The following is a 26,668-nucleotide window of genomic DNA, read 5'->3' as shown; positions in this document are numbered from 1 at the left end:
GACCCCCGGCGTGGGGAACAGCTGCTCCAACCCCTAGAAAGACAACCTGGCAAGGGAAAGCAAGGGCAACTGCACACACCTCCCTCCCCACAGTGGCCCGGACAGCCTGCTCTCAAATGGGACTGAACAGGGAGGAGAGGGGGCCCAGGGACCCTGCACCCGCCCCTCTCTCCTTGCCCGTCCGCCACAGGGCAAGTCAGGAAACTGGCCACACTTTGGTCACTTCTCCCACCTTGGGTCGTTCAGCCTTATGCCCTGAACCTCCCTCAAGCCCACGCTCACCACCCACCCCAGTAAACAGCCTCTCATCAAACAGAAAGAACACAGGGAGGGGGTGGGGAGGGGGCCACAGCCGGGGTGGGGGAGGGCGGGCACTAGCACGACGTGACCGGATGGATGGGCAGCAGGCTCCCGAACTTGAAGTGCTGGATCACGGGGAACTTCTCCAGGCACTGCGAGGAGGAGGGAGCAGACAAGAGAGGTGAGGGCCGCCTCCGAGGGACCCCTGGACGACTCCGGAGGCCCGGAGCAGCGCAGCTCCAGCAGGTGCCCACCCGGGGCCCAGGAAGCAGCCAGGCCTTTGGCGAAGGGCAGAGCTTCTGACCCATTCCTGACCACCCCCTCCCATCCAAAGACCCCGCACTCCACGACAATCAGGTCAGGTCCACCAAATAACGAGAATGAGAGCGAGTGAGAGGGACCGAGGGAGAGGGGAGGGAGAGAAGGCAGCCTAACCCCACAAGGCGGCCGCCAAGAAGAGAGGCAGCCGTGACATCACTTGGCCCAGAGGGACAAGTTGGGGACCAGAGGTGAAAAGAACCCTCCAGATCATGGGGGTTCTCCCAGCCCTGGAGAAGAGGTGTGGGGATACTGGGACCCAGGCCCGAGAAGGGTCCAAGGCCCATTTTCCCAATGTTCAGTTCTCTGGACTGAAAAAGGCATCTTGGCACTTCCGAGTGAGACAATAAGAAGCAGCTGACAGCCTCCCCACCCCCAGGGCAATTCCCAGCAGCCCTGTGCATGGGGCAGAGCACAAGGGCACTGCAGGGGGATGGCTGAGCAGGGGAGGCGCTGCTCCCTGAACCCAGCCCAGCCAGGGCCTCGGCCCCAGGGCTCTGGCAGAGGAGGGGAGACAGAGAGCAGCAGGACCGACCAAGAAGCTGGCCTGGCCCACAGGCAGCCGGAGCCCAGGCCCACAACGCACAGCACCGGGAAGGTGACGGGCCCCCGGCTCCCAGCCCCCCGCACCAACCCTGCCATGCCTGCCCACCACACAGGCAGCAGCCCCGCACGTGTGAAGAAGGATCTGCCTCCTCTCAGACCTCTGGCCACAGAAACAGGCAGCGTGTGCACCTCCTGGCTGGGGTGCAGCAAGACTTATGGCCTCCGAGAGGGTGAGAGTTCCATCCTGTGACCGTGCTCTCCTCCAAGTAACTCAGAGAAATAAAGGCACGCCAGCGCTGGCCCAGGCTCCCTCACCTCAACAACCAGCCGCAGAGGTGAGGAGGTCTCTGCCCAGCTCTGTGTGTGTGTGTGTGTGTGTGTGTCTGTGTGTGTCTGTGTGCGTGCACGCGTGTGCGCACGCGCACACATGCGTGTCAGAGTGGGGGGTGGGCCACAAGGCCTGAAGGAAGGGAAATCTACAGTGGAAGGATGGGGAACCAAGCTCTGTCTGTGTGGGAGCAGAGCTCCAGGCCAGCCAGGCTCCTGGGCCTGGGGCACAGAAAGTGGGGAGCAGGCAGCTGGGGGTCGGCGGGGGGCGGGGGGGGGAGGGAAGAGCAGCAGATCCAGAAAAGGCAGCTTCCATTGTGCTTACGTCATGGAGGAAGTGGTGGGAGTTTGTCAAAGGGGAGCCCCCCCAGGGTCCTGGAATTCCAGAAAGGGTCAAAGGTCAACCTGCTTCTAGCTTTCAGGCCTGAGAAACTGCGAAGGCAAGAGGCTTAGGGGGAGGGCCCAGGGGCAGAGGTTCTCTCCACTCTGCCCTCAGGGACCCAGAACAAGCTTCCCCAAGGCCTGGGGCAGGGCGGGGGGCGAGGAGCTGGGCTAAAGGCAAAAGGCTGCTTGGGGCAAAGGAAGTCGGGGGCTCCAGGGTCACAGCAGAGGGAGCCTCTGGCCAGGCCTTTCTCCAGTGACCAGTTCCCCTGCGCTCCCCGTGTCCTGGGCAGAGCAACAGCTTCTGCCTGCCCATGTGCAGACCTTCCAGCTGGAGGCCCTCCCAGGTCCCGGCGACTCAGGGGAAGAAGGGGCTCCCCAGGTCCTGACAGGCCCTTCTGAAGGGAGCCCCAGCACAGTGACAGCCCTCAGGAAAGACAGACCCCACCCCCCACAAGGGTCCCAGAAAGCATCTGGTTCTTCAGTTCAGAAAGGCTGAACTGACAGGCAGTTTGGAGATGCAGGCAGCTGGTCCCAGATCCCGATGCCAGGCCCGGTCAGGCCTCTGTGGCAGCTCAGGGGACCCGCTCCCCTCCAGCAGCCATCTCTGGCCAGGGGCTCTGGCCTTTGCTAACCCCCATCTGGACTTCAAGAATGGTGAGCCTCAAAGGTCTTCCGCAAGGACCAAGAACTGGTCTGGAGAAGCAAGTCCTTGCCTTGCTTTCCCCTGAGCAAAGAGCATGTGACCACAGGACTCACAGGGACCAAAGACTAAGGACAACCTGCTAGCAACTTGCCAACGAGTGTCGCACGTCACAGAGGCTTGGTGTCCTTACACTAAAGGCAGTGAGTTCCAGCGCTGTCCTACAAAGCCGTGTGGCCGCCACGCAGCGCCCGGCAGGCTGCGTGCGCCCAGGGCTGGAATTTCCGGGTCTCAGGAAGGGCGCTGGGTTATCTGCTCGTGCTCCCTCGTCTGGTCCTGAGCTGTGGGCACTTTTCAGTGGCTGACCTCCTTGGGCTCAACATCCAGAGAGATACTGACAACCGTTACACCACGGACCGTTTCGTCTGTGTGGCCCCATCACCGCCTCTAATCTTAATCTGCTCCTCCCTCAACCTGTCAGCCAGAGTTCTTTTGCCTTTGGACAGGGCAGGTAGGGAAAGGAGGCAGGGTCTCCTCTGCCCTTAGGGGCCCAGGTCAAGCTAAGTTTAGTCACTCGAGTAAGAGCCTGCAGAAAGGACGGATCTTACCAAAGAGTCCCGCCTTGGGGGGGGGGGGGGCGTGGCCAGCAGGGAGTCCCCTTCAGCACCCACTGTGGGACTGGGGCGGGCAGGGGTGTCAAGAACAACAGAACACGCAGAGGGCAGGACCCCAGGTGCTCCCCAGCAGGAGGGCCAGCGTGGAGGGCCGGGCTGCGGCCGGAAGGAGCCTGCACAGCCCCAGCAAAGGCTCCTCTCAGATTAGAGAGGTATGTGGGCTGGAACCTAAACACAGGATGTGAAGTCCAGAGGAAGGGGACCGGAGGCGGAGGGGGCGGAAGGGAGAGAGAAGGCCAGGCCCGGTCAGTTCCAGAGCCTTTAACCCCTTCAGGGCCACGCAGAGGGATCCAGGCCCACTGGAAGCGCTGGTACTACCAAACGCACCCAACCCCCTACAGCCTGCCCTCCCTGCTCCTCTGCCTCTGTTGATGGGTCTGAGTGAGCTCTGGGTGTAAGGAGGCCACCCGAAGAACCCCCCGTCCCCAGGAGAGGAATGACCAAGGGTCAAGAGAGGCGCACCTGCAGGGCAACACCTGAGACCACCAGCCTGAGGGTGAAAAGAGGGGACTTTGGGACCCACTCCTCCAGGTGAGGGACTTCACGCCCAGGCCCTCCCCTGGCCAAGGTCAAGCAGTTCCAGGATTGCTCTGCATAAGATGTGCAAGGAGCCAGAGGAAAGCGCGGGGTGGGAAGAAATGTCTCCTCCCTACTTGCCAGAAAAGAAGCCACCTCCTTGGCTGGGAAAAGGGTGCCAAAGAGGCGAGCAGAGAAGGGCAGGAGAGGGGGCAGCCGCCTCCCAGCGCGGGGAGCTCTGGAAACCCAGACCTCCCCCTGCCTCTCTGCCTGGAGAGCAGCGAGGACCACCTCAAGTGGTCATTAAAAATGCCAGCTCCCGGCCTCCCACCTGCCCGGCGATCAGACCCACCAAAGTTGGAGAGACATCACTTCGGATGATGCCTCCGAAGGATAAAACCCTTTCCCAGGCCTGTTTTCATTTTCGTGTCCCCACAGGAGACAGAGCTGAGAAGGGCCTCCAGCCATCTGACAAGTGGGAACAGAGACCCCCGAGCAGCGGGGCCATGGCTCAGTCACAGGGCAGAGCTGGGCCTCAGTCCAGTGCTTTTCTGACTGCCCATCCCACAGACAAGAGATGCTGAGGCCTCAAGCGTCAGAGGGGCTGGCTGGCAACTCAGAACTGGATTCAGAGCAAAACAGCGGGGTGGGGATGAGGGCGAAGCAGCCCAGGACCCAGCGTGCAGGCCAGTCCCCACTCACCTCGGCCTTATACATGCGGATGAGACCCTGGTTCACTTTGGACCAGGAGGGGACGGCACTGATGTTCCACAGCTGGTTGGAGTGCTCTGCAAAGGGGCCTGTCTTCATCTGGAAAAAAAAAGAGTCCACAAGCTGGAGAGATGGGTCCCCCGGGAGCCCAACCCCTGCTCCCCTGCAGCAAGGTTGCGGGAGCATACACACGTACACACACGCGCAAGTTGCAGGCCCGTACATATACGTGGACACACACACAAGGGCCAGGACAGGGTCCCTCTTGGCCTGCCACAGGCAGAGCTGGAAGAGCTGAGGGAGGGGTCGGTTTGGGGGAGGGCCCAGACCAAACCCAGGCATCTGACTGCCCTCTGCATGGCAGGCGGAAGGAGAAGGAAAAGAGGGGGCAGACATGAGCCACCGGGTACCTGCAACAGATGCGGGAGGAAGGTCTGTTTAGAAAGCCAGCCTGACCTGGCAGGGGAGTGGGGAAGGGAGGGCAACGGCAGCGACGGCTCTGTTCCCAGTCCCTTCTCTTGGAAGGAATTCTGCGGCAAGCCCAGTGGAGCCCCCACGATATCAGAAACCACCGCGCTGAGACGAGGAAGAGCTCGTGTACCTGAGTGCACCCCGCGAGCAGCACAAGGCCAGCGTGTCTGTGTTTGCTAACAAGCCGTTCACAGTCCCCCGCCACACAGTCCCCTCCCGGGCTTTGAAGCAACACTGATGATGCTGGGGGAACGGGTCTCAGCACCCGCAGCCCCAGGTTTCAGAAGAAAGAGTTTCAAAAGCAAAGAGGCTGAGCTGGCAAGAAAGCAGACTTGGACCTTGAGGAGGTGGAAGGTTCCAGAAGAGGCTGTGTGTGGAGGCGGGGCTGGTGGAGAGCTGTTCCAGAGAGGAGGGATGGGTCTCCATACTGGGCACCATAAGCATGAGGTCCCAGGAACACAAACCCCCCACCCTTCAGCTGCGGCCTCGCCTGGGGACCCGCTCTCGCAGGCCTCTCACTCCTGCAGCAAGGCAACTCTCACAAAACTGTAAGATCTACGTCGAAAAAGATGCCATTCTACCCTTGCCATCTCCCTCCCCTGGCCCGCGTCCCCCCAAAGCCTGTCTCAACCCCCGGGGTTCGAGCAGTGAGGCCATGGCCCATGGTCCCCACAGGGCTTCTCCTGGGCCAGTCCCTTCACCCAGAATCTTTCCCCTTCTCTCTGTAAGGCTCCCTCCTCCAGGAAGGCAGTCAGGAGCCCCCAGCCTGCAGGGGCTTGGCCTTCAGGGTGCTTTGTTCCCAAAGTCCCACTCCGTCAGGCTCCACCCCGCCCTCCCCTCGCCCTGCCCCGCCCCTTCCCCAGGCTCTGGGCCCCACGGGAGGAGCGCCAGGCTCTAGCCCTCTCCTGCACACTTCCAGGCCCTGAGAAGCTCAGGGATCACTGGAGCTGGGGAACCAGTTTCACTCTGGACTAGGCCCCGTGAGCGAACCACCCAGGAGGCACCCTGCTGGCTCTGTCACAGCCGCAGCTCCAGGGGTCTGCTCAGCGAGGGCTCCGTGGCCAAGGCTGGCCCAGGGACGTGGGGAAACCAGGGGTTCTGCCTGTGGGCCAGCCTCCCCCGCTAGGGGCACGGGGTGGGGGACCCAAAAGGCCTCTCTGGCCCGCTGGCAGAGCCGGGGGAGGCGCGAGCTCCGGAGCCCCAGTGGCCTGGGCCGCCTCCATGGAAAGGCCAGAGATGCTATTTAGGGGGGCTGCCCCCACCCCCAGCCCCAGCCTTCAGGGTCCCAAGGTCTCCTCAGGTCCTTCAGAAGGAGCCTCTGCAACTCTGGAAAGGAAAGCAGATAAGGGGGGAATGGGGTCAAGAAGACAAAAAACATTCGCTCATTCCAGCCACAAAGGGAGAAGAGAAGGAGCGAGAAGCAGCGAGCGAGCTGCAGGCCCGCAGTGACCCCAGGGGGATCGCATGAGTCAGAGCAGCCATATTGAGCAGGAAATTACTCACAGACGCTGCGTTCCTGCCTCTCCACTCCCAAGAGAATCGGCCTTTTGTAAATGGTTCCTCTGTCAGTAACTGAGGGGGGTGGGGTGGGGGGAGGCTCTGCACAGCGCCTTCCTGTCAGCTCCTTCCCTTCCAGCTGAAATCTGATCCCTCCCTTCCCAAAACTCCAAATTTAGAAGCCAGATTGAAACTGAAATTCTTTTCCTGCCTGCCCTGGGCTCTTAAAGGCGCCAGGGCTGCATTTCCCGAGGCGGCAGGAGCCCTGCAAGGTGAGGTCCCGCATTAGGGACGCTCAGGGCCACCGGGGCAGGTCGCAGGCTGGTCCCGGCGGGAGGAAAAGCACGGTCTCATTTCCAACTTCTTGTCTGTTAAATCCCGTAGCTGCACCAGCTCTAGTGATCCCTGGGGTCTCCAGAGGCAACACCGCCCCCTTCCTGACCACAGCACACAGAGCTCCACGCAGGCCGCCAGGTCCCCACGTCCCAGCGTCAGGCCTCGGGCCTCCCTCACCACCAACTGGGGGCTGCGAAAACCCTGGTCCGGGTGGTGAGCCCAGACTCCGGAGAACTAGCACCATGTGTGCCACCGCCAGGAGCTGCGCCAGCCTGCTCTAGGCTGGCCGAGTGGGTGAGAGGGGCTCTCGCCGGTCACTCAGCTCTGGGGCACGTCCCCTGCTAGCGGCCAACGTCCACCACCAGGCCCAAGCACCGAGGCCCCGGGCGAAAACCAGGCCTCGCAGAGGGCGTGTGGAACCACCAAGGAACTCCAGGGCCTGCCGGCCTCCTGCCAGTTCTTGCCTCTCCCTCAACTGTTACCAAAACCTCCAAGTTCAATGTGTCTTTAGTGCCACCTAGTGGCCACTGTAGGATTCCCTCTAGCAGAGGACCTGGGTCCCAGACTGGAGCAAAGCTTTGGGGTTTTCACACCAGCATAATCGAACAAACAAACAAGGAAACAAAGTTTTAAGCTGGAGTCAATTCCCATACTCCCTGAGGCCCAGCCTGGCGTTCCTTCTTGTTAGTTACTGACAGGGACCCAGGGGCTTGGCCAGCCGGAAGGGCTTAGCCTCTTACCCCCAGGAGCGGGCGAGGCCACCCCTTCTCCTCACCCAGCTCCTCCTGGGGTCTCCCCAGCTCCGCACACCCTCCCGTTCTACTCTGGAGAGAGCAGCATGTGACTGGTTCTCAAGGCAGCGAGCCAGGCTGCCCCGGAGTCCTTCCGACCTTGGGCTGCCTACAGTGCTGAAAGCAGCAGATCCCAGCTGTCAGGACGGCCTTCATTTGCTGACTTGGAGAAACGCGGCATTCCCCTCTGGCCTCTGCAGTTGGGCGCAGGCCTGAGCCGACTGCTGACCAGGAGAGTCTGGAGCTATGGCTGCTTGGCCAGGCGTCTCCCCCTCTTCAGGGGGCTCAGAACGGGCAGCCAAGAGAGAAGCCCGCACAGGCAGGGGCGCCCACGGGTGTGCGAGGGACATCACCGGGCCAGCAGGAATGCCTGCGGGCGTCAGGAAGGAGAACGGGGGCAAGACCCTCTCCAGGCGGCAGAGCCAGGGTGCCCTTTGGGAGCCTGCGGGGTGGGTACCAGGCAGAGAGGATGAAAGGTCCCCACACCTCCTGAAAGAGAGGCCCGAGCGCAGTGGGTCCCCAACTTTCATGCCTGATCACCCGGCATATGTGTTTAAATTCAGGTTCCTAGCGCTCGTCCCCCAAGATTCTGATGCAGAAAGCTGAGGTGGGGCCCAAGAACGTGCATTTTCACAAGCTCCCCAGGTGACCCTGAGGAAGCGGTCCAAGGCTGCACTGGCGGGAGGCCCTACTTTAGCAGGACAACGACACCCAGTTAAACGACCCCCGCTGGGGGGGCTGGGGGTCCAGGCCTGCTCACTTGCACTTCCAGCACCTCCCTTGGCCCAGGTCCAGCAAAGGCGTGTCCCTTCAGCAGGGATCTGTCCCGCCTTCCACTCCAGTCTCTCCAACTCTTGCAATGGCTTCGTCGCACACGTCCACACGCACACAGCTCTGCAGACCCTGTGGCCCCCACCCTTCAGACCTGCTGCGTCGGCCACCAAGTCCACCTAATGACCAGGTCTTAATCCGTCGGCTCCAGTAGAAACCCCAGAGTACTGATTTAGAGGAAGAGAGCCTGGACAGTCAGAAGGTGGCTTAACCTTTCAGAGAGGCCTGGCTGGGCTTCCTTCTCAACAACCCACTTCAGGGCTTGGCCCTGCCATCTTCAGACGGCAGCTCCGGCTCCTGTGTCCAAAGCCACCAGCCTCAGCCCCTTTTGGCCCGGAGGCTGCCGCGGGCCCCTCCCTCAGCCCTTCCGCTCACCTCGGTGATAAACAGGACGCACTCCAGGAACATGTAGTCCTTGTGGCACTCGTTCACGGCCTTCTCATCGACAAAGTGCCTGGGCTCCAGACACGGGTGGTCTGGAAACAGCAAAGAGCCCCGGGGTTTAGAAGCAGGCGTTCGCGCCGGCGGGGCACCGCAGCCCGGTGCCACCTGCACCCACCGCACGGCTGCGGTCCTGCCCACCGCCCTCAACGCCTGACCTCGCTGGAGCCATCGATGGCCCTGTGCAGGTCTGTACTCTAGTGTAATAAGCTCCGGCCCTGCTGCTTTCCAGCCATGCCACCCAGTTGCCTCACCCGTGCAGTGGGGCTGCGGGGTGCCACCCGAACGTCAGGAGCACCGTGAAGCACCCGGGACGGCGCCTGCACGGGTGAGTGCCGCTCGGCGGTTTGCCGGCAAAGAGCCTTCCCAGGGTGCTTGCGTGATCTGCCTGAAGCACAGAGAGCAGTGCCTGGCGCAGGGAAGTACTCAACAAAGGGTCGTTTATTAATGTTACTCCGTTAGGCAGTTAATCCTACGTGGAAACAGACGTGGACCCTTCACCCACTCTGGCTCGCCCGTGGGAAAGTGGGAGGAACCCCCAGAGCGGGCCCGGAGCGAGCAGCAGCTCCTCGATGGGCCCCCCCTGCGCACGGCTCGATAATAACAGCGGATGACGCTGGTCACTGAATCAAAAGAACCCCTCATTTTCAACATAAAACCCCGCAGCTGCCGCCAGGAGCCGGGGCGCATCTCACACCGGTCCATTACGCGCCAGGCGCCCTCGCCCCAGCCCGTCGCTTTCCATCATGTGCCTCAGCCTCCCCAGCCTGCACGCCAGCCGCAGCAGAAGGTCAGCGGCAAGCAGCCTCCGTCAACAGCCGGTCTAATGCCTGCTTTCCGAGCTGCCACTGTGTGCCCTGGGCAGGAGGGGAGGGAGGAGGGCCAGGGCACCTCAGTACCTATCAGCTGCGAACTGCCCCAGATGAAGGGCAGAAACTGGAAGTCATCCAGGCCCCACACGCCCTGGCTGCCGGCCGGCTCCATCCTGTACGTCTTCTGGAGCTTCCGCATAACCTCAAGGTACCTGCACAGGAGGGCAGGGAAGGGAGGGGAGGTGGCAAAAAGCAGAAAGACAGTCTCAACCCTTCGGCCAATGGGAGCAAAGGAGGCCGGAAATAACCACCTGAGAGTGTAACAGATCTCCTTTTCAACGAAACCCTGCATGCCCGTGTTACACATCAGCTGATACACTCAAAATTATGGAACTTCATTTTCTTCCCTCACACTCAGCCTCTTTTGGCCCAGCAAAGGGGCAAAACACCAACTGGGAAAGGAGGTTAGTGCCATCACCTCCTGACAACTTGAGAGCCTGGGCAGGAGCCGCAGCTTCTCTTGCTTCGGGTTGCCCATAGGAAAGCTGATGGGAGTCCAAGGAGATCATCCCCTAGATCCCTTCGGGAACCGCCCTTGGAGCTGCGGCATCAGCAGCACCAGAGTGGGGCCCTGAACACATGTGTCAGCGCCCTATGGTGACGGAGACACACCCACGTGCCGGGAGGTGGTCTGGGTGGTGAGGGGAGCAGGTCAGAGCCTGACTGCTTGGGTTCAGCTGGCTGTGACCTCAGTGAAAGGACCTGATTTCTCTATGCCTCAGTTTCCTCATCTATAAAATGGAAATGAGCGTCTTCGTGAGAATAAAAAGAGTTGTATGTAAAGCGCCTAGAAGTTACCTCTACGCGATAAATGCCACAGAAGCATTAGCGGTCGTTACGTAACATTCCCTTCGCTTATTTTTACTTGAACCTGTCAGAAGGAGGAGTCCTGGACACCCTGTTCACAGTCACAGCTTGATTAGGACAGGACAAGAGAAGCAACGGCCCCTCCGGAGCCCCCTCTGGCACCCCGTCCCCAGTCTGATGGTAACAAGGAGGAAAGAGACCCGGCTGCTCCTCCCCCGGCCGCCGCCCCTCCCGCTGGGCTCACTCACCGATTGAACACCTTGAAGACAATGGCTATTTGGTCGTCCACTCGCAGCACCCCTATCTTGCAGAGACAGCAGAGGAAAGCAGCAAAGGCAGCTTCATGTCCTGGGGGCGAAAACACAGCCGAGGTTGACAGTCTTCCAGAAGGCGTGGGACTGTTCTTGGTCCCACCAGAGTCCAAATCACTGCTAACTTCCCCTCCAAGGACGGAGGTGAACACGGAGGTGACGGGGCCTCTGCCCCATCCAGGAAGAACTAGGTCCTTTTAAGAACCACTAGTACTATAATCCTACTCCTGAAAAGGCCCAGGCTGGTGACGCTTCAATAGGCATTCACATCTCATTCTGGGGGTTTAACTCACTCATCAGTTCTGCCCTATTTACGCAGCACCTACTGCAGGTGGCCATCACCGCCCACGTCAGGCACTAGAGGGACAGAGGCCAGAAGTCCCTGCCCTTGTTTGATAGCTTATGACCTATCAGGATGACAGACATTAAATATACAATCACTTCTATGAACCTACCTCTGAAGGAGAAGGATAGGGTGATAATTGGAGGATATCACAGGGGGATCCTGACATTAGGGTTCAGGAAGGCTTCCCTTCAGAAATAATATTTAATTTGAAAGATGAGTAAGAGCTGGCAAGGCACAGGGCGTGAGGGAAGCAAGAAGGGCACTCTAGCCAGGAGAAACAGCACATGGAAAGGCCCTGAGGCCAAAAAAAAAAAAAAAACAACCACCGTGATATGTTTGAAGAACCCTAGGAAGGCCAGTCTGGCTAAAGCAGAGAGAGCAAGGGAGAAAGTGTAATGCAATGGGGCTGAAGATCAGACAGGCATTTACAGCCACAGGAAAAAAGGAGCCACTGAAGGCTTCGAAGCATGGCCACACTGCAGGGTCAAAGGGCACCCCCCTTCCTTCCCAGTCATGTCAAATAGAAATGGTCAGCGCTACAGAAACCGCCAGCTGGACTCTGGGCCGAATCCCATGGTTCATGGTGTCATAATAAACATATCTGGAGGGAGGGGAGGAGAGAATATTTCAGTGGCTTCCTGTCCTATTTCTGCAGAATAAGGGTCCCTCCAAGGGCCTGGAAAGCTTATGAGCTGTTACTTTCACCTGCACAGTTTTTGACCATGACCAGCCAGAGTCCAGGCCACCATCACGCAGGGGCAGTCATTACCCTTGCACAGCTAAGAGCATCTGAGAGTGGAGGAAAAACCCAGCCCCTGCTGACCTGGCCACTCCCCACCTCCAGGTCTTCCTGGTCGGCTGGCCTCAGTCAAAGCGCCGCCCCTAAAAGTCTCACTCGATAATAAGCCTGTTCCTCAGCATCAGGGGAGCAGATGACAGAACTTTCCCATGACCCAGGTCCCAGGGGGCCCTTCTCCAGGCCTGCCCCTGGGGCCGGGGCTCCTCCAGAGGCAAGGGAAGGGCCCGAGAGAGCAGCAGCTCTTGCATTCGCCTGCTTCAGCGTCGAAAGGAAAAGGAAGGCGGGCCTATCAAAGCAGCGACCCTCCTCGGCCACGCCTGACCTAGATAAAGGACGCCCCCCTTCCCTGTTAAGATGCCCACAGCGCTCCCTCTGAAGGGCACCGAGTGGCTAACAGCAATGCGCCACAGCGCTGCCAGAGGCTACCAGGGTCTTTCAGTTCTCAAGGCTTCCGTAAGCGGTTGTCTTGGGATACACTAAGTGCTCAACAAATTATTAGTTTGGTGATGACATGAGCGCACAGCGAGGCCCTCTTTACAAGCAACAGAAGTCAGCGCTGCGCTTACAGCCACCATGCATGTGGCACCGGCTCCCCCTGGTGGACCACGCCAGAGCAGCAGGCGTCCCTGCACCTGCCGCGCTGCACCCCAGCTGGCTCCCTCACCCCACCAACACAACCCAGAGCAAAGAGGAGGCAACCCAAGAAAGGGCCACTGCGAAGCCAAAAAGGCGCCGCCCACGGTAACGGGTACCTGTGCCGTAGTCGATGCGCGTGGAGTTCCCTACTGACTCCTTCAGGTAAACAGCCACCTCGGGCACAGCAGCTGCCAGATGGGTGGGGACCACTGTGGCCACCAAGTTTTCTGCTTCCTGATAACATAAGAGACACAAAGTGGTGGCAGCAGATTAGGCGGCATCTCGGTGGCCAGGTGCCCAGAGGCAGCATCTTGGCTGGAGCCAGGCCGCCACAGCGAGCAGTCCTGGCTCCCTGCTCTGACTGGCCACAGAAGGAAGAGGAGGGAGAGCGTTTATTGTCACACAATGGAGACCACCCTGGGGTGGCTCTTCATCTGCTGACCCTCCCTCCAGGGGACACGGTTCTGGGGGCAAGACAGGAGGGATTTAAAAAGAAGCCATTCGACTTTCCCATCTAGTAACTCACTGACACCTCCAGAGATGTCCTCTTTCTTCATACTCCCAGCGAGGGAGTTTGTGCCCGACGTCCACCAGAGACATATGCAAGGACGTTCACGGCAGCCTTATTTATAGCAGCCAAAACGTGGAAACAACCCACAACTGAACCGTCCGTCAACGGCAGAATGGATAACTTGTGCTATGGCCTTACCCTGGAGTGCTGCGTAGCAATGAAGAAGACCCACTGCTCCGCACAGCACAGGGGAGTCACGCAATGTTGAGCAAAAGAAGCCAGACATTTACATGAAGTTCAAACACAGGCAAGATCGATCTATAGGCAGCTGTCAGAAGAGTCTGGGGGATATCAACTAGAAAGGGGCACAAAGGCCCTGCTGAAGTGCTGGAATTTTCCGTGGCTTGACATGGACGGATGCAAGGGTAAAAACATGTTAAGATCTATCAAGGGGACTTCCCTGGTGGCCCAGTGGTTGAGACTCTGCCTGCCAATGCGGGGGATGTGGGTTCGGGCCCTGGCCCGGGAGGATCCCTCATGCTGCGGAGCGGCTAGGCCCCTGCGCCACAGCTGCTGAGCAACCCCCGCTTGCCACAACTAGGGAGGGCAGGCGCACAGCAACGAAGACCCAGTGCAGCCAAAAATAAATTTATAAAAAAAAAAGATCGATCAAGCTGTACATGACTGACAGCTATGGTTTGTCAGCTTTCTTTAAGTTATAACTTAATAAAAAAAAATACGCCCATGTGCCATCTTAGAGACCAGAAGCAGCCCCAGGCCACTCTTATGCAAGGACAGTGTTTTGCTGGGTCCTCGGGACTCCCCTCTGTTCCATGTGAAAACACTAGGCCAAAGAAACTAGGATGCAAGTTTCTCTAAGTTCAGTCTATAAACACCTGGCATGAGGGACTTCCCTGGTGGTCCAGTGGTTAAGACTCTGCGCTTCCAATGCCGGGGGCGCAGGGTTCAATCCCTGTTGGGGGGACTAAAATCCCATATGCCACGTGGCGTGGCCAAAAAACAAAGAAACAAAAAAACCCAAAAATCCCCTGGCATGAGAATCTCCCGGAGACCTGGTGAGAATCTGGACTCCCAGGGGTGGCTATCCTTCATGTTTATTTTTTGTTTGCTTCTAACAGGTATTACCTTTGCATGACTCAAAAATAAATACATTATAAAAGGGATGCATTGAGAAGTCTTCCGTCACCCTTTCCCGTCCACCCCCTCCCCCCAACCTCAAAAAAAGAAACCACAGCCTTATTTGCCTCTTACATATCCTTCCAGTGCAAACTGAGCAGTACAAACATACCTTTTTTGTTTCCCCTCTTTCTTACCGAAAGGCAGCTTGCCGTGTGCCTAACACCCCAGCTCCCCTCTAACCTAACGGTACAGTCGGCCCTTTGTATCCACAGATGGAGAACCCATGGATACAGAGGGCTGACCGAACCTCGCCATTTTATACAAGGGACTTGAGCATCCGCAGGGGGTCCCGGAACCAACCCCCCACAGACGCCGAGGGACCACTGGAAGTTGTGGTCCCTTCCCGAGTTCCCAGCGATTCTGATATCTGCCAGCTTTCTCCCCAGCCCAGCCCCCAAGCCCGTCCTGCAGCAGCCTCACCTCGTCCAGTTTGGCATACCAGGTCCTGTAGGCCTTGTTCCCAAATCGAGAGGGCTGGTCCACTGGAGGAGTCTCATCAATCCACCTGTCCAGCGTGTTAAGAAGAGCGACCAGTTTCTCAATGGCCTGTGGAGGCAAGGAGAGGGGGCCAAGCCACGATGACTAGTGTCCCCAGGCTAGAGCCACAGAGGGAAGAAGTCCCAACTGCTGCTGGACAGTGACCGCAAGGCCTGGCACCACTGGCATCTCCCTGCTGTCCCCCTGTCTTCCCAACCACCCTGAATATGAAGGAGGGGACAGGTGAACACGGTGAGCCTTACAGAAAGGACCCAGCACTAGGCTGAAGGACCAGCGTGGCTTCTGCACCCGGTTTCTCTAGCCACAGCTCATCCGGGGGAGCTGCCGCACAGCACAAGCTGCAGCCCTGACCTGCTTTACTACGTTTCATTGGTGTCTTCCGTTTAGTACACAATACCTGCTCAGCACGGAAAACAGATATGTAAAAAGGAAGAAAACAAAAATGACCAATGATCCTGCCACCCAGAAATCAACACCATAGGTGTACCCCGCTTTTCGAAAGTTCGCTTTTCGCCGCTTTACTTTTACGGAAGACCTACATTAGTAGCTGTTTTTGCTAACAGAAAGAAATCAAGAGGATTTTCACTTTACACTACTTCGGTTTACAAAAGGTTTCGTAGAAACGCTCTACTTTCAGATAACGGGGGAACCTGTATTAACATTTTAACGTACTCTTCTACTGCATCTTTTTAATAGTGTTTTCCATGGCTTATCATGGTGAGAATTTTGAAGGCAGCTGGACCTGCCTTCAAATCACAGCTAAAACACCATTTCGTTGCCGCAAGACCTTGACCAAGTGACTTTAACTCTCTGAGCCTGTTTCCTCATCTCAAAAATGGGCATGATGGAAAATAACTCCAAGGGCCGTCACAAGGACAAAGTGACAACCCATGAAGCATGCTAGCACAGTGCCTGGCACAGGGTGATGGTATACATCCACACACAGACTCTAAAACAGGCGTCACAGGGCACACGCTGCTTCATAGCCTGATCAGTTTCCTCATGACCCTTGTTCCACAGCAACATGGAAACATAATTTCACAAAAGCCTCTAACAAGTGAATAATAGTTCACTGTACCAATGTACTGTGATTTACTTACCAAATCCCTCACTGTTAAATGTTTGGGTTACTTCCAATTGTTCACGCCAGAGCCTGGCTTTGTGAAGAACCAGGTCGCCAGGAAGAGCTGATAAGGACAGAGCAAACCTAACCCCATGCAGCAGCTGGGACTTATAAGGGATGGTGCAGTAATCCTGGCCCCAGAAGCACCAGAACAGATTCCCCAGAGAACTGTCTTCTCGGTGAGGCACTGAAGGGGATATAAAGAAGGTGCTTGAAGCCAGCGGGGGCCAGGCCCCAGCTGCTAGCTCAGCTGGGCCAATGAATAATTAAAAGTCTCCTATAGCTCCTCTTTCTGGAGAGGGTTTTTGAAGGCAGGGGCTGCCTCTGTTGTTTGGCTTGTTGCGGGGAGAGGGTTGGAGGGGAGGAGCTGCGGGCTGAAGCCCCTAGGAAGCATGAAGAATAATTTGAGCCACCCTCCTCCTCCTTGGACCAAAGCTTCCTTTTCAGATTTCATGGACCAGTAAAATTTTCTCCAAAATCTTACTTGCCAAATTTAAATTCTGCCCTCATTTAAAAAAATCAAACGGAACAACAACAAAACATAAGCCTCCTATCTACTATCACCTTTATTTTACAAAAATAAAACATTTTAACCCCCAAAGAATAGGACAGACATAATTTCAGAAGGAAGGAGCGCATTCTAAACATGGGTCTAGATGATCTCATACATTCCCCTTGCTGCGGGTGGTCTGCAAGCCGCCCCCAGGCCACTCCGCCCGCCCCCCCGCCCCGCCAGCCGCAGCCGCCTCCCCCTGCCTTGAGAGGCAGGAGAAGCGTCAAGGGAGCCACAGCAGCTGGCCTGGCAGGAAGGGAGGCCGCGTGCTGTGTGCGGTGCCTTCTGCCGCCACTGCCAGCCGCAGGCAGAAGCCGGGAGACCTCTGGAGACCACACGGGCCACCCCTGTCCTCTGAGTGAGAATGAACCCAGCTCAGGAGCCCCAAGTGCAACAACATCAGTGTTACTAGAAATTAAAACTGAAAACCAGCTAACGATAACAATAGCTAATAATGACAATGCCATCTAGTATGTGCCAGGCTCTGTGCTAAAAAAAAGAAACCTACACACGGGATCTCCCCAGGGGCCATGAGGAGGTCTGTGGCTCTTCCCATGAGGAGACGGAGCGTCAGAGGCGACAAGGCCACGCAGCTCAGAAGTGAGAGGTTATCAAAACCTGATCAGCCAGACTGCAGAACCCAAGCACTTAACCAGGTGCAATCCTGCCAAAAGAATGGCTCCTGAGCTGAGACGACGCCTGGGTGGTATGGACATCAAAGCCTCGGGGTAACGAAGGGACCTGAGAGGGCTTTGGCAGCTCAGGATCTGCTGGGGTAATCACAACACTGCCCTTTAATTAGGCTTCCCCCACATTCCCCAGCCCACTGAGCACAGCTCAGCGTTCCTCATCACAGGCTCAAGGAGAGGCCCTCTCGCCCCCCACCCCACCCCCCGCCGTCTGCGCCCACGGCCAAAGCCCCAGAGCACTGAGCAGGCCCAAGAGGAACCCAAGAGGTCACTGGGGGGCCAGCTCCCAAGAGACGGCTGTCAATCCCCAGCACAGGCCTGGCTCCCCGCAGTGACAGAACAGGACCTCGGCCTCCCAGCAGCCACCTAGGGTCCAGGGCACGAGGGCTATGCCAGCCTCGCCAAAGGTGGACGGACCGGGCCAGGGCAGGGCCAGGCCCTACCCGACAGACCGAAGCTACGGCTAGAGAGCTGGGTGGACAAGGCACTGAGAGGCTGCTCGGGCCTGGGGTCTGAGATAAGATAAAGCTCAAGGGGGCTCTGGGCTGCCTGGGACAGGCACACAGGAGGCCGCTGGAGGCCTGGCACCGGGGCTGGGATGGCATCCAGCAAGGGCCGAGAGCTTGCCCGTGCCTATCAGCCTCCCCACAGCTCTCACCCTCCCTCTACAAACAAGCCGGTCTTTGAAACACAGCCAAAGAGCACCAAGCAGTGTACGCCCTGCAACTCAGCATTTCCACCTCTCGGAATGAATCCTTAGGAAAGAACGCCCACAGGTCTATGTGCGAGGGTGTTCAGAGCAGCAATGTTTAGGGAAATAACCTCAAAGTCTAAGCGGGGGACTGTTTAAACCAGCGAGGGCATGGCTCAGGGGGCAGAGGAGCCCCCGGGGCAGGTCTGGGCGACAGTCCCCTCGCTGTGAGCAGCAGGCTGCCCTTGGGAGCCCGTCACGGGGAGGAATACAGGGCGCGGCCAGCGTTTTTGTTCGTGTTATACACGTTTCTAGCAGTAATCTCTTTTTTTTTTTAAGATTTTTTTGATGTGGACCTTTTTTTTTTTTAAAGTGTTTATTGTATTTGTCACAATATTGTTTCGTTTTATGTTTTGGATTTTTGGCCGCGAGGCATGTGGGATCTGAGCTCCCCGACCAGGGACTGAACCCACACTCCCTGCACTAGCAGGTGAAGTCCCAACCACTGGACCGCCAGGGAAGTCCCCTCTAACAGTAATCCCTTCAGTGAGCATATTTACCTCGTTTGTGATCATTTTTAATTTAAAAAGTTACATACAGACACCAGTTGACAAAAATGCAGGCTAGGGAATTCCCTGGCGGTCCAGTGGTTAGGACTCCACGCTTCCAATACTGGGGCCCGGGTTCAGTCCCTGGTCGGGGAACTAAGATCCCACAAGCCACACGGTGTGGCCCCAAACAGAAGAACAACAAAACGAAACAAAACAAAAATGCAGGCTATGAAACAGCTTGCATACCTTGATCTCAATTTTATAAGTACACATCTATTCACAGATTTTTTTTTAATTAGCAATGCAGACACTAAAATGTCAGCGGCACGTGTGTCTGGGCGACCTTAGTTTCTGCAGACACTAAAGTGTCAGCGGCACGCGTGTCTGGGCGGCCTTAGTTTCTGCACTGGGCCCACTGTGGGCTCCTGACAGCTATTTTTGGAAAGACCCGGCCCGGCAGCCTCCTGCCTTTGCCTACCTCGGAGACCCTGTACTCGAAGCTCAGCTTCTTCCCCTTCACACCTTCGTTGAGGGTGAGGATGAATCCGATGTAGTCAGCGTACGCCTGCCAAACAGAGTGGGGGCGGGACGTGGAGAAGGGTGTCAGAGCCCCACCCTCTACACCCTTGCCAGCCCCCAGCTCCACCCAGTTACCAAAGAGCTCCAAGCTGCCCCCGGCTCCCACCCCAACAGCAGGAGCAGCAGAAAGATAACGCCAAGCACCCAACCCTGATCCTCCGTCCAAAACCACTGGCAGGCCAATGACCACAGTGACACCTGGACCTCCAACCAGAGTCTACTGTGCACTCACCATGGCTGCCAGCAGTTTCTTTGTACAACAACCCCACAAGGTAGACACTATCATTGTCCCCATTTTACAGATGAGGAAACCAAGGCTTCAGGGGAAGTGACTCCTAAGACCAAGGTGTCATTAGACGTGCAGCTAGGACCCAGCCAGCCAAACTCCAAAGTGGAGCGGCGAGTACGCCACTGTTATACTATACCACCAAGGGTCCATCCCCTGGTAACTAACTTTCCAGAGGTTTCCCCCAGCAGGCAGGCCAGGCTGCGTACCTGCGTTGCAGATGCCCTGCTCCCAGGAGATGACGCTGCTTTCTGCCCACGGCCAGGTCTCCCAGCACACCCATCCCCAGCTTCCAACTGGGCAACCTCTTCCCCACGGGGCTGCAGGTTACAGCCAGCACGGGGCCTAAGAAAGCACTGAGGTGCAGGCCCCTGTAGAGGCAGCTCCTGGCAGCAAAGCAACTTCTGTGTGGCCTTGTTTCTTCTGCATCCCTTTTGCCTCTCACTTTCTTGCCTCCTCTTTATCCAACACTTAAGGATGTCGGGGGGCGGGGGTGGGGGTGGGGAGACTTCCCTGGCGGTCCAGTGGTTAAGAATCTGCCTTGCAATGCAGGGGACGCGAGTTCGATCCCTGGTCTTCGTTGAGGGTGAACTAGATCCCTCATGCATGCCGCAACTAAGACCCAGTGCAGCCAAAATAAAAAGAAATTACAAAAAAAACCAGGCAGAGGGCCAGATTAGGCTGCCCACCTACAGCCTAGAGCACAGCAGCTCAACCCATGGGGCTCCAGAGCCAGGCAAGCTGGAGACATAACTCTTTGGACTCTCATCTCGACCACTAACCGTGCCTTGCTAGATGTCTAAATGTCTTCACCTCCTGGCCTCAGTTTTCTCAATTTCAAAATGGAGATGACCTCAGAGTCCCAGGGTTTTTGTGAGGGTTAAATCAGCTACAGTAACTGGAGCATCATAAACACCCAATGTTCTTTGGAAAACATCTAGGGGAAAGCAAGGAACTAAAGCCACGTTTGGATTCAGACAATCCTGCAGGTTCGGGGAAGAGAAAAGTGGTGGCTCTCAACCTGGGCGAGACGGCTCCCAGGAGACTTCCAACATGTCTGGAGACATTCTTGGTTGTGATAACTGGGAGGAAGGCTGCTACTGGCACTGAGTGGGTAGCGGCCAGGGCTGTTACTACACATGCTACAGTGCACAGGACAGCCCCCTACAGCAAATGATTATCTGCCCCAAGTGTCAACAGTGCTGAGCTTGAGAAGCCCTGAGGCAGAGCAACCAAGACGATGAAAGGACTCGAACCACATCCTTTGAGCAGCTGAAGAACTAAGGCGTTTATCCCGGTGAAGACTTGGGGGAGAAAACAACTCAGAAAAGACACGATGTCCATCTCCAGATACTTAAAGGGCAGGCTTGTGAAAGAGGAGCCAGACAGGCTAGCACGACCCCGGCCCCAACAAGGCGGCGAGGGCTCGGGCTCAGCGTAAGCACAGCAGACTCCTCACAGAGAACCTGCCGAGCTTGCCAGGACCCTGGGCCACCCTTCTACACAGGGGACACTCCCCACTCCAGCTGCCCAGGCCAGGTGTAGGCAACTGGATGGAGCTGGACGCAAGGCCTTCCCTGAGAACTTGAAATTGGCTTTCTCTTTTAGTCCCAGTCTTTCCACAGCCTGTACCAGAAGCCGGGAAGGTACAGCTGTTGTCTTCTGCCTACCATGAAGACTGAGAAGCACAGAAAACTGGGATCCCAGCTCCCTGGCGTTTTAGACTCAGCCACCCCCCTGCCCTAGGTTTCCATGTGGTAACCTCCTCTCCCTGTGATACACTGGCTCCCAGACTTGCTATTACTTGCAACCAAGCATCAGGGTGACCCACTCCGTCATGTAGGATGTTCAGCCAATACAGTAACCCCCAAGGGGCGATGGCTTACAAGAATCTGTAGCAGAACTCTCCATGGTCAGCCTCACCCCAGCCCCCAGAGACCTTCCCACTAAAGCATCCTGAGTACTGCCCCTGAGGGGGAAGAGACAGCCAGCTCCCCTGTCACCTCTTTCCATAGCTTCTAAACAGCTCTGGCTCCAAAAGCAAGAAGGGTCAGGAGCTCACAGCCCCACTCAGGCCTAGAAAACCACTGTCTTTGAAGAAGCCCAAGTTTCTCATCCAGTTCTGACCCTACAGTGCAGACACCATTGGTACCTGAGAACGCTTCCATTTGCCCATGTCTGGAACAGTGTGGATCTCTTTTTTTGGAATGATGAAGTTCTGAGTGGCTGGAGGGATATCCTCCGAAGAATCTTGACAAAGAAAACGAAAAAGCAATCAGATAAATAGAATCCTTCCCTCCCAACACACACACACACACACACACACACCACACACACACCACACACACACACCCCCCACACACACACCCCACACACACCCCACACCACACACACCACACACACACACCACACACACACACCACACACACACCACACCACACACCCCACACACACACACCCCACACACACACCCCACACACACACACCACACACACACACACCACACACACACACACACACACCACACACACACCCCCCCCCACACACACACACCACACACACACACCACACACACACCCCACACCACACACACCACACACACCACACACACACACCACACACACACCACACACACACACCACACACCCCACACACACACCCCACACACACACACCACACACACACACACCACACACACACACCACACACACACACCACACACACCACACACACACACACACACACACACACACACACACACACACACTTTTAAACCAAGACTCCACCACGCAAGCCCTAGCATAAAGCAGACACGTATTCCCAGGATAAAGTACCGGCTTGTTAAGCCAAACCCACTGGCTTCCTGCCTTTCCGCACTCTGCCAGGAGCTGGGCAATCCTGGCAACCCCCTCAACAACTGATACGTCCAGTGGATCTGCCATGCCCTCTCCTCCTGCTTCCCAAGCAGGCAGAAAGGTTAGAAGAATAAAAGCCAAGTTGACCTTTTAGACATAAACGGGCAACTCAAAGAAGAAGAAGGGGAAAAAAAAAAAAAAGGCCAAGAAACATTTGAAAAAAATTACCAACATCCCGAATAAGCAAAGAGATGTAAATTAGATGAGACTGCTTTTCTAAATCAGGTTGGCAGATTAAAAACATCTGGCACTGATTGGGGAAGGGGAAACGGGAACTCTCCTGCACTGTTGGTGGGAGTCTTAGATGGTAGAATCTGCTGAGGGGGCAACTCAGCACTGTCTTTTGAAGTAAAAACTGCACACTACACCCACTGAGCCGACAGGAGGAATCAACCCTACAGATGTGTCCGCAGAAATAGACAAAGATGTACATAAAAGTGCTTACTGCATCGAAAAAAATTAGAAACAACCCAAATATCAATCAAGAAGGGGATGGATTAATAATGATGCGCCCGTATGACGGAAATCTTCCTAGCTTTTGAAAAGAACAAAATCTAAATTACTGACATGAGAAAAACAGCCTAAATACTAATAAATGAATAAACAAAACTGCAGTATATTATATACAATATAATCTTACTTTTGTAAACGAAAAATTTACATACTAATATAAATATCACATATACCTATTAGCTTATGCATTGGAAAACTCTAAAGGATTAAACACCAAAGTTAATAGCTGTCATCTCTAGGAGGTAGGATTTATAAAGGACTTCCACTTTCTAAGCTACATATTACTTTTTTTTTTTTTTTTTTTTTTGCGGTACGCGGGCCCCTCACTACTGCCACCTCTCCCATTGCGGAGCACAGGCTCGAGACGCGCAGGCTCAGCAGCCATGGCTCACGGGCCCAGCCGCTCCGCAGCATGTGGGATCTTCCCGGACCGGGGCTCAAACCCGTGTCCCCTGCATCGGCAGGTGGACTCTCAACCACTGCACCACCAGGGAAGCCCTACATATTACTATTAAAAACTGACATTGTAGTACTTCTGTGGTCAGAAATAAACTATTTTAAATAGAGTTTCTGTATTTTCACAAGCTGAGGGGAAAGGAAAACACAGGGTAGTTTGTGTATCCCATTTAGCTGAAATTTATGTTTTGCTGCATAAATCTTTTTGTTTGATTATGGGACACTGCTTTCTGAAATCTGAAAAACTCTGAGTTCCAAAATACACCTAGTCCCACAGGTTACAGGTTGGGAGGTGTGGCCCTGAATCTACTATTGGGGATTTGTCAGATTAGTAAGCCCCTTCCTTTAAAAATGAAAACTCTCAAAAAATAAAAATAATTTTTAAAAAAATAAATAGGGCTTCCCTGGTAGCGCTGGGGTTAAGGATCTGCCTGCCAGTGCGGGGGACACGGGTTCAAGCCCTGGTCCGGGAAGATCCCACATGCCACGGAGCAACTAAGCCCATGTGCCACAACTACTGAGCCTGCGCTCTAGCGCCCGTGAGCCACAACTACTGAGCCCACGTGCCTAGAGTCCGTGCTCCACAACAAAGAGAAGCCACCGCAACGAGAAGCCCATGCACCACAACAAAGAGTAGCCCCCGCTCGCCGCAACTAGAGAAAGCCCGTGCGCAGCAACGAAGACCCAACGTAGCCAAAAATAAATAAAAATTTTAAAAAATAAATTTATTAAAAAAAGTAAATAAATGAAAATGAAAACTCCCCAAGAAGTGTAAAGGACTATCAGTCACTCACAATGTAGTATAAATCTGTTCCATTGCTGTCCTCCTAAAACCTAGCTCACATCAGCTGCATGGAGAAAAGGGAACAAAGACCTAAGTAGGTTCTAGAACATATGACCTTTGGGGGACTAGAGCCTGCCTCGAGAGACCCTGAGGAAAGGAAAAGTGCCAGGAGACATGGAGACCTAAGGAGACAGAGAATCTGGGATAAGACCAAGGCAAACCTCTGCCTAATTCAAATTCAACCCAGGGCCCCAAAAACCAGACCGGAAACTCTCTTCCTCCTCCCACCTGTTCTGCAAGTCCTGTTCCCAGAACCTTCAACTGACGACCATATTATTAATAAATTGCTACTTCAAGTAAGATGCTAAACTAATAGCTTTGTAGGTCAGGCTGGTAACCTAACCGCATTGTTTTTATGGGAAAATGTGTTCTACATTCCAAATTATCCATTTGCAAATGATCTTTGGGAACAGAGCCCTTTTCTAACTTTGCAAGAACTGTTCCCTGAAAGGGACTAGCCTTCCCCACGTTACTTCACAGGGCTGGGCCCTGTTCCCAGAGGAAAGGCTACTTGGAAGTTTTGGGACCAATCACTGATGAAACACACACACACACACACACACACACACACACAATTCGCCAGAACATGCAATCCCAAATCAAAAAGACAAGACTTCAAACTCGAGACTGTGATCAGTGAGGTCAGACCCACAGCCTCTCTAGCCTCAGATTATTCCGCCTCTGACAAAGGTGCCACGGGACAGCTGGATCCCCTACAACCCCTCAGTATAAGATGGAAACCTCCAGAGTTTTAGAGGTGTTCCTAAAAAATCCCACAGGGTATAATATGTTATCACCTACGACTTGGGAACCTGTCTACATGTTTAACCTGTACCATCTTTGAAAAGGATAACAGCAATCCAGATTTACTGATTACCCCCACGCCCCATGATTTGCCCACACCATCGACGGAACACACGCTACCAGCTCGGTGAGGAAACTACAGTAGCCCCATTTTGAAAGATAAGAAAACAGGCTCACAGAGGCCGCAGCGTGCCAGGTAGAGCCAGGTCTATGTAACTCCAGAATCCAAGGTTTTCATCACTACACTGTCTGAGTTAAGCAGTTCTTTCCACTGCTCCTAAACATCCCTTGTTTCAAACTTCAAAGAAGGAACACCTCCTGGGAACCGGAATCTTCTCAGCCATAGATAACCTCCCTGAGCCTTCCTCGGTCTCAGTGCACAGGTTCTCCCCCCACACCTCCCACCGCCCATCTTCACAGACACATTCATCTCACTGATAATTCTGGTTGTCTTATATATCCTGATGTCATTACCAGAACTCCTAAGGGCACATGCACCGAAGTTTTGTACCAAACAAAATAAATGTCAGGTTTCAAATGCCTTAACAGACCATACCCAGCTCTTTGGGGTTTTTTTTTTTTTTTTTTTTTGCTGTTGTTGTTGTTTTTTTGTGGCGGGGTAGGGAATGGAGGGGATGCCTCTTTTGATTTTCAAAGTTTCTCCCTCCTGAGACCTTCCCAGAGGTCATAAAAGGGGAGACAAGGTAGAAGGAACAGTGAATGGTTTCAAAACATTAGCTGTTTTGAAATAGCTGTTTAGCCAACCTATTTGCACCTTTGACAGAATTTTAAAAGTCCTTCTTGGCTCAAGGGAGGGGACGCGGAGGGGTCAGCAAACACCCTTCCATTTCCCCACGTTACCGGTCTAAGAGGATCCTTTCCCTCGCACCTCCATCCCAGTTATTTGAGATGCACAGTGTAAATAAAAGTTACAGATGGTGATGCCAGAAAGAAAGTCGTCTCTTTGCACAACCAGCGTTTTTAAATCAGTGGTTTAGAGGACCAAGGGCAGTTTCCCTCGATAACTTCTTAGCCACTGAAACTCCGGAGCCCGGTCTCCAAGGGGAAAAGAGAGCAGGTGATGAGGGGGAGTCAGGGCCGAGGGGTCGAGGCAGGCCCCACGGAGCACCAGCCCCCAGCCCCAGTGCAGGGTCTAATGAAGACAGCAGCCGCCATCCCTGCCTGCTTCCCCGCCAGGTCAAGAGCTGACTTTAGCAGGAGCAGCCCAGGTGTGGAAAAGGCCTCCCCTTCGGGCCACGGGGCTGCCCGCCCGACCCTCGGGCAACTCAGGCTCCCCAAGTCCTGGCGTTACGCCCCACCCATCGCCCTTTTGCAGTCCCGGGATCCTACCCTCCCTCCAGATCCCCCAGCACTTCTCCCTCGGGGCCCAAGAGCGTTTGCCCCTCGAGTTCCTCCACCTCCCGACCCTCCTCCCCTCGCTGAGCAACCCACACACCGCACCCCACACACCCCACCCCGTCCCCGCCCCCACGCCTGGCACCGCCCCCGACCCCCACTCCACCGCGGCCCCTCCGCCCTACCTGGCTGCGACCGCTGCTGGCCCTCAGCCATCTTCCTGCCGCCAGGAGCCGGCCTGGATGCCTGCAGTCCCCTCTCACCTTTCACGCCCGCACCCACCCTGCCTCTCCCCGGCCCCACCACGCGCTCAGAGCTTTCCGAAGAGAAATGAGCACCGGCCGGCTAGAGCCGAAAACCGAGAATTAGAGTCACCCCAGCGAGGACGCCCGCCATATTGGTGCGGGGCACTCAGGGAGCATGCCCAGCAACGGCCGACTCGCGGCGGCCGCGCTCACCCGGAGGCGCTGGACATGTTGGTGCGGGGCGCCGGAGAGCATGCGCACCAACGGCCGGCTCGCCGCGCGACTCGCCAACCGCCTGCT

General features: G+C 55.7%; 1 protein-coding gene across 1 annotated transcript; it reads right to left on the bottom strand.

Moving 5' to 3' along the window:
* Positions 1-241: 241 nt before the first annotated feature.
* PTPA (protein phosphatase 2 phosphatase activator) lies at positions 242-26,504 on the bottom strand. The gene is made up of 10 exons (XM_079926424.1): positions 26,309-26,504; positions 21,388-21,485; positions 18,849-18,935; positions 14,686-14,811; positions 12,671-12,788; positions 10,711-10,810; positions 9,683-9,807; positions 8,718-8,818; positions 4,408-4,515; positions 242-452 (listed from the first exon to the last, which is right to left on the bottom strand). The coding sequence occupies exons 1-10, from the start codon at positions 26,337-26,339 to the stop codon at positions 375-377; spliced, it is 972 nt and encodes a 323-aa protein (XP_079782550.1). The 5' UTR covers positions 26,340-26,504; the 3' UTR covers positions 242-374.
* Between the last annotated feature and the right edge of the window lie 164 nt (positions 26,505-26,668).

The sequence above is a fragment of the Stenella coeruleoalba genome, assembly GCF_951394435.1.
Source record: "Stenella coeruleoalba genome assembly, chromosome: 7".
NCBI classification, from domain to species: domain Eukaryota; kingdom Metazoa; phylum Chordata; class Mammalia; order Artiodactyla; family Delphinidae; genus Stenella; species Stenella coeruleoalba.
This window is presented reverse-complemented; position numbering and strand designations above follow the sequence as displayed.

What these genes read in the sequence shown, in the direction of transcription:
- PTPA (XM_079926424.1), bottom strand. Translation starts at nt 26,339, where the DNA reads ATGGCTGAGGGCCAGCAGCGGTCGCAGCCAG. An exon ending in CCAGCAGCGGTCGCAGCCAG is followed by an intron (nt 21,486 to 26,308) that starts GTAGGGCGGAGG and finishes TTCTTTGTCAAG; the next exon opens with ATTCTTCGGAGGATATCCCT. An exon ending in GCGCATCGACTACGGCACAG is followed by an intron (nt 10,811 to 12,670) that starts GTACCCGTTACC and finishes TTTCGCCCCCAG; the next exon opens with GACATGAAGCTGCCTTTGCT.